Source organism: Phaseolus vulgaris, chromosome 4, assembly GCF_051622355.1.
Source record: "Phaseolus vulgaris cultivar YP4 chromosome 4, ASM5162235v1, whole genome shotgun sequence".
Taxonomy (NCBI): Eukaryota; Viridiplantae; Streptophyta; class Magnoliopsida; order Fabales; family Fabaceae; genus Phaseolus; species Phaseolus vulgaris.
Window position 1 is genome coordinate 16,601,126 of NC_143501.1, and position 12,806 is coordinate 16,613,931.

Genomic DNA, 12,806 nt, shown 5'->3' on the forward strand with positions numbered 1-12,806 from the left:
ACTAAGAGATATCCCATTTTTGTGTCTTCTATTTTATTTATATAACTACTAATATCATCAACTATATAGTTGGGAAAACTTTGATGATACATATTTACTTCTCTAGAAAATTTCAGTATAGAACTAAAAGAAGAAAAGTCAGAAAATTAAACAAATAGAATTACACTAAAAAAAGACAAAGAAAAAACATTGATATAAAATTAATGACAATGTTTTAATTAATGTCAGCTGAAATATTTTATTAATTAAAATTATCTAAAACATTCTTGGTCAAGGTTAGGGATAAAAAAATTCATGTCCACATATATTCCTAACAACAATCCAAAATAATATAAAATAAGTATTTTAATGGATACTTGTGGCTAACATATATGAATATTTTAATCGCCATTTATTAATGGAATATGTACAAGTATCATGATATTCTACTCGTGAATATCTATTATTCACAATAAGTAAACTTTACTTGGATTTTGTATGAGTTAATTTTTAATAAGTAAAAAACTCATGTTGCCATCTTAAGTCAAAGTTAGATGAAAATTTTCTTAGTCAATGTTGATTTTTTTTAACAAATTGAAAACAAAAAATAATAGTGTTGTGAAAAATAGTCCTTATAAACCCTAAACATTCACTACTAAAAAAAGAATTTATATATATAGATATATAGATATAAATATATTTAGAGCTAATTACGTCACATAACAATTTACATAGATGTGAATGTAGAAGATACAAATTTACATTGAACATAATACTTGTAGTAGAATGTGCATTTTTACGTCAAAATAACTTGTAACAAATATAAATGTGTCTTAGATAAGAGTGATTTTATTAAGCGAACATTACGCCAGACTATGCAACATAAATTTAAATTGGCCAATTTTACAACAATGATAAAATAACTACTACTAACTTTAATAAAAAAAAATATTAATGACATCCATTGAAAATTGAACTTTGTTCTTATAAGACCTAGAAACAAATAACTTATTCTTCTTTGGACCGGTCAACTTCTCGGTCTTCTAACTCGGGTTTAGGCTTTCGGCTACATTGTTCACTAATTTGGGCTAGGACTTGGATATAAGTTATGGACTCTCACTTGCTGGACTGGATCAACTGGAACTCTCAGTCTCTGGTCTCAATATCAGCTCTCGGGTATTTGTGTATACCTGCAAGGGGCTCCGATAATAAAGTCAGAATCGATTTTAACTATTTATCAGATAAATTTACTTTACTTACCTCTTTGGTTGATCACCTATTTATATCCATTATTGGACTTTATACTCAGTTGAACTTTTACTCTTCATACTTTTATTAAACATATTGCACGTACTTAGGCCTATCTAATGGACTTTGCTACATTATTTTATTATTTAATTATTTATCCATTTTTTATTAGTTTCAAGTCTTATTGTCGACCTTTCAAACTTTCGGTCATTCGGCCTACCTCCTGGTTATTAGTTACTAGTTTTATATGTTTTTTGATTTGGCCTTTGTCCGCCATTAGTATAAAAGTTTTAGCATCATTATCTCATTCTTATGAATTTGTTCACTTTTCGACAATTCGACTTGGTATGATCAACTTTATATAAAAATGATATATATGTTTTAAACTTATATTTTAAACACAATATTCTTTCTAGATGTTTTCAATTTATGATAAAATAAATCATGTAAAAATGGTTAAATGACCATAAACCTTTTAACCTTTCGATCATTCAAGGTAGACAACACAATCTTGATGATATTTGTTGAAAAAACTCTAACAAAAGTTGATCAAGAATTAACCTTATCTTCATTCACCAAAACATAATCCTAATAACATCAACTAACAAATAATCCCTATCAATTTTGGATGAAAAACTGTAACTTACCTAAGACAAAAATAAGTCAATTGAATTGAAAATAATCCCTATCAATAAACCCTATCATTCAAATCAAAAAAAGTGTTTGACATTGATAAAAAAATCACCTTGTTGACTAAAAAATCTTTATTAATATCAATTGACAACTAATATTGACTTACATCAACAAAAATAAAATTTGATGATGTTTACTGAAAAATAATCATTATCAATTCTCTTAAAAGAATTTTTTCTCAATATCAATAAAAAACAATATGGAATCGATGATCTTCCGACGACCTCAATGGAGAAGATAATGTTACAATTAAAGTCAAGTTAAAAAGAGAGTATAAAGAGAGTAATTACAAAATTTTAAGATGAGAGAATATGAAGAGTCTTAAATTCTTAAATTTTAGGTAAACATTGAAATTTTCTAATTTTTAATAATCAAATTACTCTGATAAATTTTTATAATTCTTTTAAAATTTTCTACTAAAAATAAGTTACTCATTATTATTAGTTAATGTATACAAACTATTTTCCATTTTTAAAATTGATAAATCTATCACGATTTTATTTTTAAAATATATTCTAGAATTAAAAGATAAATAAATACATACATATATAAAGTTATTATTAACCTTAATTTCTAAGTTTTATACATATCAAAACAAGTAATCAATAAAGAACTAAGAAATAAAAATATCACTTTATAACTCTCCCTTTTGTCACGTATCCAAATACATTTTAAAAATAAAACCAAAATCATAATAAAATCATCAAATTTTAAAATAGATAATATTTCAAATGTAATAATAGATTTAAATATCAAAATAAAATCATACATTAACCACTTATTTGTCTGTGTAAAGTAAAAAAAGAAAGAAATTCAAAAAGAACATATAAAACAAAAAGTAACGTTAGATTGTATTACATATTTTATAAAGAAAATATTATATAAAAATATTTAAATTTAATGTGTATAAAATATGAAATCCGTTCAAGACTTACATACATACGAGAATTAATGTAAGGCTCTTGTTGGAGAAGTTAAAATACTCTCTCTTCTTTTGAAAGTAAAAGTATGGAAATTTTAGGTAATAAGTGTAATTTGTGAGTTATTATGGAAATGGGTAGATCTTTTTATTTATTTTGACGAGGATGAACTTGCGTGAGGGTGAGACGACTTTGATTACACATTGAAGTCATGTACAATAAAGACCGCTTTAATTAATATTTAATAGAAGTCATAGGAGAAAAAACGACTATGTGCATGGGTGATTGAAGAAGTCATGATAACACCACAAAACTTCAACTCAAAAATATTTATATTGATGTCATGGAGAGTATTCAGTTTTTTAAAAATAGTTTTATTTGTCAGTTTGTTTAGCTAACAGAGCTTATATATATATATATATATATATATATATATATATATATATATATTGTATTCTCTTTCAAATAATAAAATACTTTTCTTTCTTCTTCTCCATGTTGAACCAAGTGGTGTTCAAGCTTTGAAGAATCCAAAACCCTTTGAAGGATGTTGAAGGCTAGGTTGTGCTTGTTGTTGCTGAGCTGTCTTAGATAGGATCTGGGGTAGATTGTGTTTGTAATCCACTCTTGATTTCATCCAAAGCATAGGCATCCTCAATCTTTTTAAAAGAAAAGTGTTTTTCAAACTAAGTGAAAAACAAGTTGTTGTTTTGTCGAAACAACCGATTGTTTTATACTTAGGTGTTTTTAGAAAAGGTTGAAAACTGTTTTTATGGTTGACTTGCTGTCAAAACCAAAACAACCGATTGATTCGTGGAAACAACCGATTGTTTGTTTTGGTACCATAATAGGAAAAATGGTTTGTGCTTTGACTGAGCTTTAAATGATTTTCTAACTGTTTACGCTCCAATTTTTAATGCTTTGACCAATCTTTAAATGCAATTAATAGTTTGTTAAGATTTGATAACAAACAACATCTTTGAATATATACAGAAAAACAAATTTGAGTTTTTCACTAATTTTGCTTAATTGAAAAAGTTGAGATTGCTTAGACAAAGAGATTGATCAAAGAGTGTGAGATAGGATTTTCTGCTTGTATTGATTTCAGATTTGCTTCTGTAACAAGTGTAATCCTTGTATCTGTTGAAAGAACATTTGTGTGTTTACTGAGAAGTGTTGTGTGTTCTTGAGGGGATCAAAATCAGCATTCTTAGTGTTGGTGTGTTGACCAAGAGAAGTGTGTGTTTTGAGGGATCAAGGTCACTTTCTTGGTTGTGTTGTAAGTGATCTAGGTTTGATTGCTTAGTGGAATTCCTCAGTGGTTTCTGAGAAGACTGGATGTAGCTCTGGGTTTAGAGTGAACTAGTATAAATTTCTGTGTGCATTTTTCTCGATCCCTTAACTCTTTAAATTCAGTTTTTATATTTGTAAACTGGTATAAACAACCAATTGTTTTGCAAAACAACCGATTGTTTTTCTGGTGCTGTGCTTTTAGCTTTGTGTTTTAAAAAACTGATTTCTTAATCATGATATTCTCAAAGTAATTTCATTCAAGGCTTAAAAGTTTTCAAAATCCCTCTTTAAACCATTCACCCCCCCCCCTCCCCTCTAGTTTAAAGCCATACTTTCTAACACTCCACACTCTCTCTCTTTCCACCATATCATCTAATGCATGAAGAATGTATAGGGATGCTGCCATTTGTCTTAGAGTCTAACACACACAAGAAGATAGTGTTTTGCATCGTGGTGTTGCTCATGAATACCAAAATCCAATATGGTATCAGAGTTGGTTAAGTCTCGCTCTGCTTTCTCTGTATCTTATGTTCTTGTTTTTAGTTTCTTGTCCTTTCTCTATGTTTTCTTTTCTTCTTGTAATATTCATTATTCGTAATGGAAACAAACAATAACAGTTGTCAAGATCCCACTCAAAGTCTAAACAGTTCTTACTATCTGTACCCTGGAGAAAATCTAGAAACGGTTTTAATCAACCTTTAGCTTGATGGTAGCAATTATCATGCATGGAGTATGACTATGTGTCGTGCACTTATTTCAAAGAACAAACACAAGTTCATTAATGACACTCTTCCTGCTCTAAAACCAAGTACTTCTCTTTAAGAAACGTGGAAAATGTGCAATATGACGGTAATATCATGGGTAACATAAACTCTCAGTGCACAAATTGCGTAAAGCATGATTTACATAGAAGATGTGAGGGAACTATAGAAAGATTTATGTGAATGTTTATCAAAGGGATATCTTTTCAGAATTTCAGATCTTCTACAAGAGATATATTTCACAAGGCAAGGTGAACGAGCAATAATTGAATTCTACATTGATTTGAAGACCTTATGGGAAGAACTTGAAACACTGAGACCAACTCCTGATTGTGAGTGTAAGATCAAGTGCAATTGTGCATTGACTAAGCACATCCAGAGGTATAAAGAACCTGAGTACACTTTGTGTTTGTTAAAAGGTCTCAACGACACTTATATTACTATTAAGACACAAATCTTGCTAATGGAACCTTTACCCAGTATAAATCGTATTTTTGCCCTCATCATTCAACAAGAACAACAACTAGCAGGTAATGTGATGATGAATAACAAAGCTTTGTTTAATTCTTCAGATAATCAAGGAAATTGGAGGACATTTCATAGTGAAAGTAGTCAAGGAAGAGGAAAAAACCGGTATCACAACAATGGTAAACAATGCACATATTATTGAACCCCACAATAGACGAATGCTACTCCAAGTACGAGTTTCCTCCATGGTATAAACAAAAAGGTGAAAGAAATGAAAGAATTATAAATAGTGTTGTCATGGATAGGAATATTAAAAGTGAAGAAGAGCAAGAAGATAATCTAGACACACATAATGGGAATTAGTTTACACAAGATCAAGTATATCAAATCATGACACTGATAGTCTAAACATTATGGTAATGTCATTAATCCCATATCTACATATTTGGACTATGGTAATCTAACTACTAAGCACCTTAACTATGTTTTAGCTATATCATATAATGAAGAACCACCTAATTATAATGAAGCCATAAGGAAACCTGATGGTGTGAAGCCATGAAGAAGGAAATTAAAGCCTTGGAAGAAAATGAAACTTGGATTTTAACTAATCTTCCTCAAGGTAAGCAACCCATTGGATGTAAACAGGCGTATAAAATAAAATACAATGTGAAGGGTGACATAGAAAGTCACAAGGCCAGGCTTGTCACGAAAGGGTATACTCAGTTAGAAGAAGTAGATTACCTAGACTCTTTTCCCATGTGACCAAACTTACAATCGTAAGAATGCTCCTAGCCATTGCACCCACATAGAATTGGCACTTGAAACAGCTAAATGTGAACAATGTGTTTCTGCATAGAGAAATGAATGAGAAAGTTTACATATTACCTCCACCGGGAATTAAGGTTAAAATCAGACAGGTTTGCAAGCTAGTTAAATCCTTATATGAATTAAAATAAGCAAGTAGACAATGATTTGCTCAACTTACTTATTAAAAAATAATTGGTTTTACTCAATTTGTTTATGATTATTCGTTATTCATAAGAAACACTGAAAATGCTTTTACTATATTATTGGTATATGTAAAAGACATTATCCTTGTAGGAAAATCTATATCAAACATTGAATGAGTCACACAACACTTAGACAAAGTCTTTAGAGTAAAAGACTTGGGAGATTTGAAGTTCTTTCTAGGTCTTGAGATAGCTAGATCTAATAAGGGAATTCATGTTTCACAGAGAAAGTATGCTCTAGACATCATTAATAATGTTGGTCTCCTTGCTGTTAAACCATCTTTCACGCCTATGATGAAGGATACTTCAAGAAGGGATTCTCATAAAGAATGTTACTGCTTACCAAAGACTCATTGGGAGGCTAATATATCTTACAAACACCAGACCAAACATAAGCTATTGAGTTTATTTTTTAAGTTAGTTCCTGTGGACACCTACTTCAGAACACCACAATGTTGCACTGAGTCTTAGGTTATATTAAAGGGACTCCTAGATAAGGGTTTTTTCTTCCCTGCTAATTATGATCAACTTCAACTTAAAGCCTTTTGTGATTCAGATTGGGCAAGTTGTCCACAAACTACCGATTTTTGTGTGTTCCTGGGCTCCTCATTAATTAGTTGCAAATCAAAGAAGCAATTTGCTATGTCATGATCATCATTTGAAGCAGAATATCGTGCTCTCGCTACTCTAATCTGTGAGATTCAATGACTGAAATATTTGAATGATAAATTAAAGATAAAGGTTCAGAGTCCAGTTGTTGTCTATTGTAATCATCAATCCACAAGATATATATGGCATATAGAAATAAATTATCATGTTGTACGTGAAAAGATTCTATTGGTGATAAAAAAATATAAAAAAGATTCAATCAAAGCTCTTCTAATTGTTACTGATCTCTTCCAATCATCAAACTGCTAACGTTCTCACAAAACCACTTGAACATAGTGAATTCGTTTCTGCTATTTCCAAGCTCGGGTTGATAAACATCTACCGCTAAGCTTGAGGGAGAATATTAAGTTTATTAAATATTAGTTTTATTTGTCACTCTCTTTAATTGTTAGAGCTTTTATATATATTGTATTCTCTTTCCTTTTTCATGTAATGATAAAAAAATACTTTTTTTTTCTTCTTCTCCAGTCTCTCTCTCTCCACCCAATGATCTAATGCATGAAGAGTGTATAGGGATGTTATCATTTGTCTTAGAGTCTAACGCACACGAGAAGATACTGTTTTGCATCGTAGTGTTGCTCATGGATATTGTAATCCAATAGAAAGTACCAACTACTTTAATTCATGCCCTGATTTTTAAAGTAGTTTCAAAACTTAAAACATTTATTGTGTTGAAAATTAATTGGTAATAACTGTTGTGTGGTGTTACCATGTCCATTCACTAAAATCATTTTCACTTCCTACTACTTCAATTAAATATTAACAAAAATCATCATTAAAATAAAATCATTTTAGCTTTACATTGTTTCAGTATAAAAATCGTATTTTATTGACACAACTTACCTATATTCAAAATAAGAAAAATTTCTATCCATTTTTATAATAACTCACTCAAAATTACTGTTATGTAAATTTTCCGTAAAAGTATACCCAATTTTCAATGTTTGATGGAAATAAGAAAGAAGGATCCTTTTTTCTGCGGGTTTGATTATCACTATTTCTTCTATTTTCTACTATACTAGCTAGGCTAAGTTTTGTGAGAGACACAATTTAGGTGGTAACATAGCTACTGAGTGTGACAAGCATCATCAATCATAGATTCAGAAAATGTGCATCAAAATCCAAAACCATCACTTCACTTTCACTGTCACTATGCTTATTATATGTTTTTGTCCCCCTATTGCGGCTGCCTTTTTTCACTCACTTCCATAATTTCTGGAACTCTTCTCATTTCATCTTTTCTACTGTTACCCAAGTGGCTTTTGGTAACACATAGAAGTAGGGAAAAAATTTATGCTGTTAAGACAGATTTGGTAGAAAATTTATGGATAAAGTAACAGAAATAAAGATGTGAGAGTAATCAATGGTATATAATTTGTAGGAATCTTATTTTATTGTTGTACAGAATTTGTTTTTATAAAGAAGTTAGGATACCCAGTTATTTCTTACATGCTACAGTTTCTGTCGTTTTGTTCCTGTTTAATTTCTTTTGTTCTTTCTTCTCATCCTTTTTCCTTTAGAATTATAATTAGTGCATGCTTCTTCTTTTTGTGTTGAGAATTCAAAACACAACTGAATATTAAAAAGAAGTGTGCACTTGATCAACTCAATATCTAAAGTATACACAAAGGGTATATCACCATTATCTTCTCCCTAAGCATTTTTAAGCCTTTTCGTAAACTTTGTCATGAGAATACTATATTGATCCTACATGAGTGTCATAAGTTATTTCCAGAAAGGAAGTAAAATTAATTACTGGGGTTTCTAGCATTAGGAAGAAGAAGAAGAAGAAAATACACTATGATATTTTAGGTGATATTCTTCTATCCTTTTCAAAGTTTCATTTTTGTAATATACAATATGAAAATGCAAATTATTAAAACAAAAAACAATGCCTCCATAGAGGATATAATACAAATCATGTGCAGGAATAAGAAAGATTTGATGAGATTTGTCCCATTAATAATTTTTCTAACAGTGCATCAGAAAGTGCATTTTGATTCAGAGTTTTTCAACGTACATGTACTGACATATTTTTTGGAAAAATACATGTTACAAGCAAAAAAGTGCAGGTGACATTGAATTAGCATAACCACTCCCTTAAAACATGGGTTATCATGCAATTTCACCTACTCCATGTTGACTTTAACTTATTCATGCTCACAACTTGTGGAGAGAAGAGAAGAAAAGAAAGGAAAGTTCTAGAAATACTAAGGGTGCTTACTATTTACCAAAGGATCCCTTGTCTTGAAAGAACCTTCAATCTAGATAGACTAAAAGGACAAACATTTCCAATTATTATTATTGCTGTTGCAATATCAACTCATTTTGCCCAATTATCTTGCTTTTGAACCCATGGGAGGATATTGGATAACTCAAACAGTGGGGTTGCTCCTGAATGATCCAAGAGCCTTAGCAGCACCTGCTCTCAAGATGAATTGGTGGTAGAAGGCTGCAATGGCTGCTCCAATGAATGGTCCAACCCAAAAGATCCACTGAACAAACATGAGGAACAACAATATATCAGACAAAAGTGGCATCTATTTTATCATTTCTTACTTAACATGGAAAATTATTCATTTTAATATTTGATCATAGTATAAAACTAGCAAGTTGTTGAATATAGAAAACAGTTACTCACTTGGTCATCCCAGGCCTTCTCTTTGTTGTATATGACAGCAGCTCCAAGACTTCTAGCAGGGTTAATACCAGTGCCAGTCACTGGGATGGTTGCCAAGTGAACCATGAACACAGCAAACCCAATTGGCAGTGGAGCCAGAACCTTCAAACACAGAACAAAACCACAATAAGAAACTCATGATGTGGTTCAATTAAAACGGAAAATGTAGACAAAAAGTTATTCCAAACATACACATCCAAATTAACTACGAAGGTTTAAAACTGTGGTCACGTTTGTAGTTTCATCAGGATTCTTGATATTGCATGGAATTACTAATAAACTTGGATAATGTTATAATTAGAGCAGATGTGAGGACCATGGTTTCTTTACTTTATTAATTTGGATAATTTGAAAAGGTGTTTGGGGAAACCTAAAGCTGATAATGACAAATGGGAATGATGATGGAAAGTCTCACTAGATTTCCCAGCTTTGGCAAAGTGACGTTTAGCATGAATGATACTGTCATGCCATGCATACTTTAATTTTAGGCCCTAAAGTTCCACATTAACAAAGATACATTATGCTTCCAAGACAAAAAAACATGCATGACACTCCAGAAGAATCCACTTTTCTAAAAAGAAGAAAGCAATCAGATAAGATTGGTGTGATAAGGCTATGAAAATCAAATACCATCATAGAATTATGTGGTAATGGCCTAATAGGCCAATGTTACTCAAGCATATGGTAACCTTTAATTTCAGTAAAAGCCATCACTATTTGGTAATTTTGCCCTCAGAAAATATACACACAGGAAAAGGCTACCCACTTTCTTGTTTTGAGGACTAGACAATCAAACAAAGTGGCAGAAAGAAAGAAAAGTTCAGCAAGAAAAGTGGAATTATAAATTGTGAATGAAGCCTCCAGACAAAGTAGTGAAAATGATTTAGATTCTCATATCAAATAGAAATGTTCCTATAATTTTATTAAAAAGTAAAATTTCTACAACTACTACTACTATTATTAATACAAATAATAAGCATACATGCTAACTGTGTCAAAACTTATTATGAAAATGGAAACTTCATGATGGCACAGGCTGTAAACTTTATCATTTCAAAACGGGAAAATTAGTGAATGGCAGCATGTACAAATTTTGGAAATGGAGTAGAATTCTTTTTAAAATAATTGTGAAGTTCACTGCATTAAGAATATCCTATTGGTATGAATCTTGGTAGCCGTTTCAAGAACTACAACAAATTATCCATGAAAACACTACAAGTTTATCAAAGCTTCTTTAACTACTTTAGATGCTTGAAGTTGAGATTATGTTAATAACTAAGTCAGTTCCATTCAACTTTTTTCTTTATCATGCCAGTCAAATAATTTGAAGGAACTTTAAGATTCTATTCCTGAAAGAACTAAGAGGGAATCCATGCTTGCCTAAAAGCAGAGTATGTTAACAATATGACAGGATTACAATTCAATCATAATTGAACACATACCGGGACATGAGAATCTCTAGCATTCCTCTTGGGGTCGGTAGCAGAGAAGACAGTGTACACCAAAACGAAGGTTCCAATGATCTCAGCACCCAATCCAACACCTGTGCTGTACCCATCACTCAGCTCATTGGCCCCACCACCATACTTGTTGTAGTAAGCCTTTTGGAAGGCCTTAACCAACCCAACTCCACATATGGCCCCCAAGCACTGAGCCACCATGTACATTATAGCCCTTATCAAAGACACCTTCCGAGCCAAGAAGAGTCCAAAAGTCACTGCTGGGTTTATGTGACCTCCTACATTCGATACAAAAATCAAGGTTTTCAGAATATTATGTAACAAAAATTTGCTACCAAATCATGCTTAGTTATTTACTTTCACCCAAGACAACATGCACAAAGCACAAGCATCTTAGTTTGAAGGCTAAGAAACTTGAGAGAAGGGGAATTACTAAACAAGAAAAGACCATTTGATAAGCACTCAACCAAAACATGCTTGCTATTTGGCTTGATGGGGGTATGCTCAGAGCAAGTTTTTTAAAAACAAAACAGTACCCAACTGCGATTTTGGCCACAATGTCAAGAATTTTTTGGTCTCTGCAACTACAATTGTGATTGCATCAGTCATACCTGTTCGCAACTTCCTATAATATCAAGAATTGCAACTAAGGTGTGACCATGTAACCACAGTTTAAAACCTTGAATTAGAACTCAAAGATAGCAACTTTCCCTCTTGGGATGCTAAGAAACCAAAAGATGAAAAGGAAAACAAAAACCATTCAAAAAAATTGTAAGGTACGATGCATAAGAAACAAACAACAAAAGAGACTAAAGTCCATGCAAGCGAATGAAAAAGGTAGGTGCGAGATTGAAAAGTGAAGGACACCTGAGATTCCAGCAGTGCAGTAAACAAGGATGAAGATCATGCCACCGAAGGCCCAAGCAATGCCAAGAATGCCAACCCCACCACAGAGATCACCCCCAGCTTTGACATCACTCTGGCTCTTGTAACCAATGACGGTGAGCACTGTGATGTAAAGGAAGAGCAGTGTGGCAATGAACTCAGCAATCAAGGCCCTGTAGAAGGACCACTGTGTGAGTTCCTGAGCATCAATCAAGGGTGCTGGAGGAGGGTCATGGTAGTCCTTTGCAGAGAAGGAACCACCCTCAGCATCATGCTTAGCCATTGCAATTTGGAACCACCCTTTTGACACTGATGAAGAAAAGAACCTGAAAGAGAGGCTCAGAGAAAAAGAAACAAGATTGTGTTTGATTAGTCTGAGATGAGAAGGGGTATATATTGAGGTGATGGAGTGAGGTTAGAGCATTTGATTAGTGCAATTCTACACTGAAAAACAAAGCCAAATAATAATAATAGCAATAAACATTTTGGTTTCGGTTTCGCTCCACCGACCTTGACCCCACTTTCACTGCACCACCACCACCTCCCTACATTCATTTGTTATCTTTTGTGTTTCTTTCTCACTGTTTTGTCCTTTTGTTCTCTCTACAACGAATATATTTCAGTTTTCTTCTTCATTATCTAATTTTAGCAACTTACCCATATTTTTTACATTAAGTTTTAGCTAGGTCTTTCAGAAAAGTAAGGTTCTTTCTCTCTCTCAGTCCAAGATAATTTAA

General features: G+C 32.1%; 1 protein-coding gene across 1 annotated transcript; it reads right to left on the minus strand.

The window, feature by feature from the left end:
* Nucleotides 1-9,010: 9,010 nt before the first annotated feature.
* LOC137837432 (aquaporin PIP2-2) lies at nucleotides 9,011-12,436 on the minus strand. Its single transcript, XM_068646419.2, has 4 exons — nucleotides 12,052-12,436; nucleotides 11,167-11,462; nucleotides 9,686-9,826; nucleotides 9,011-9,539 (listed from the first exon to the last, which is right to left on the minus strand). The coding sequence occupies exons 1-4, from the start codon at nucleotides 12,350-12,352 to the stop codon at nucleotides 9,420-9,422; spliced, it is 858 nt and encodes a 285-aa protein (XP_068502520.1). The 5' UTR covers nucleotides 12,353-12,436; the 3' UTR covers nucleotides 9,011-9,419.
* Nucleotides 12,437-12,806: the final 370 nt, after the last annotated feature.

Excerpts from the sequence above, each read along its gene's own strand:
- LOC137837432 (XM_068646419.2), bottom strand. The coding sequence starts at position 12,352 with ATGGCTAAGCATGATGCTGAGGGTGGTTCCTTCTCTGCAAAGGACTAC. Across the intron at positions 11,463-12,051 it reads CTGCACTGCTGGAATCTCAG|GAGGTCACATAAACCCAGCA; the intron begins GTGTCCTTCACT and ends TATCGAATGTAG. Across the intron at positions 9,540-9,685 it reads AGAAGGCCTGGGATGACCAA|TGGATCTTTTGGGTTGGACC; the intron begins GTGAGTAACTGT and ends ATGTTTGTTCAG.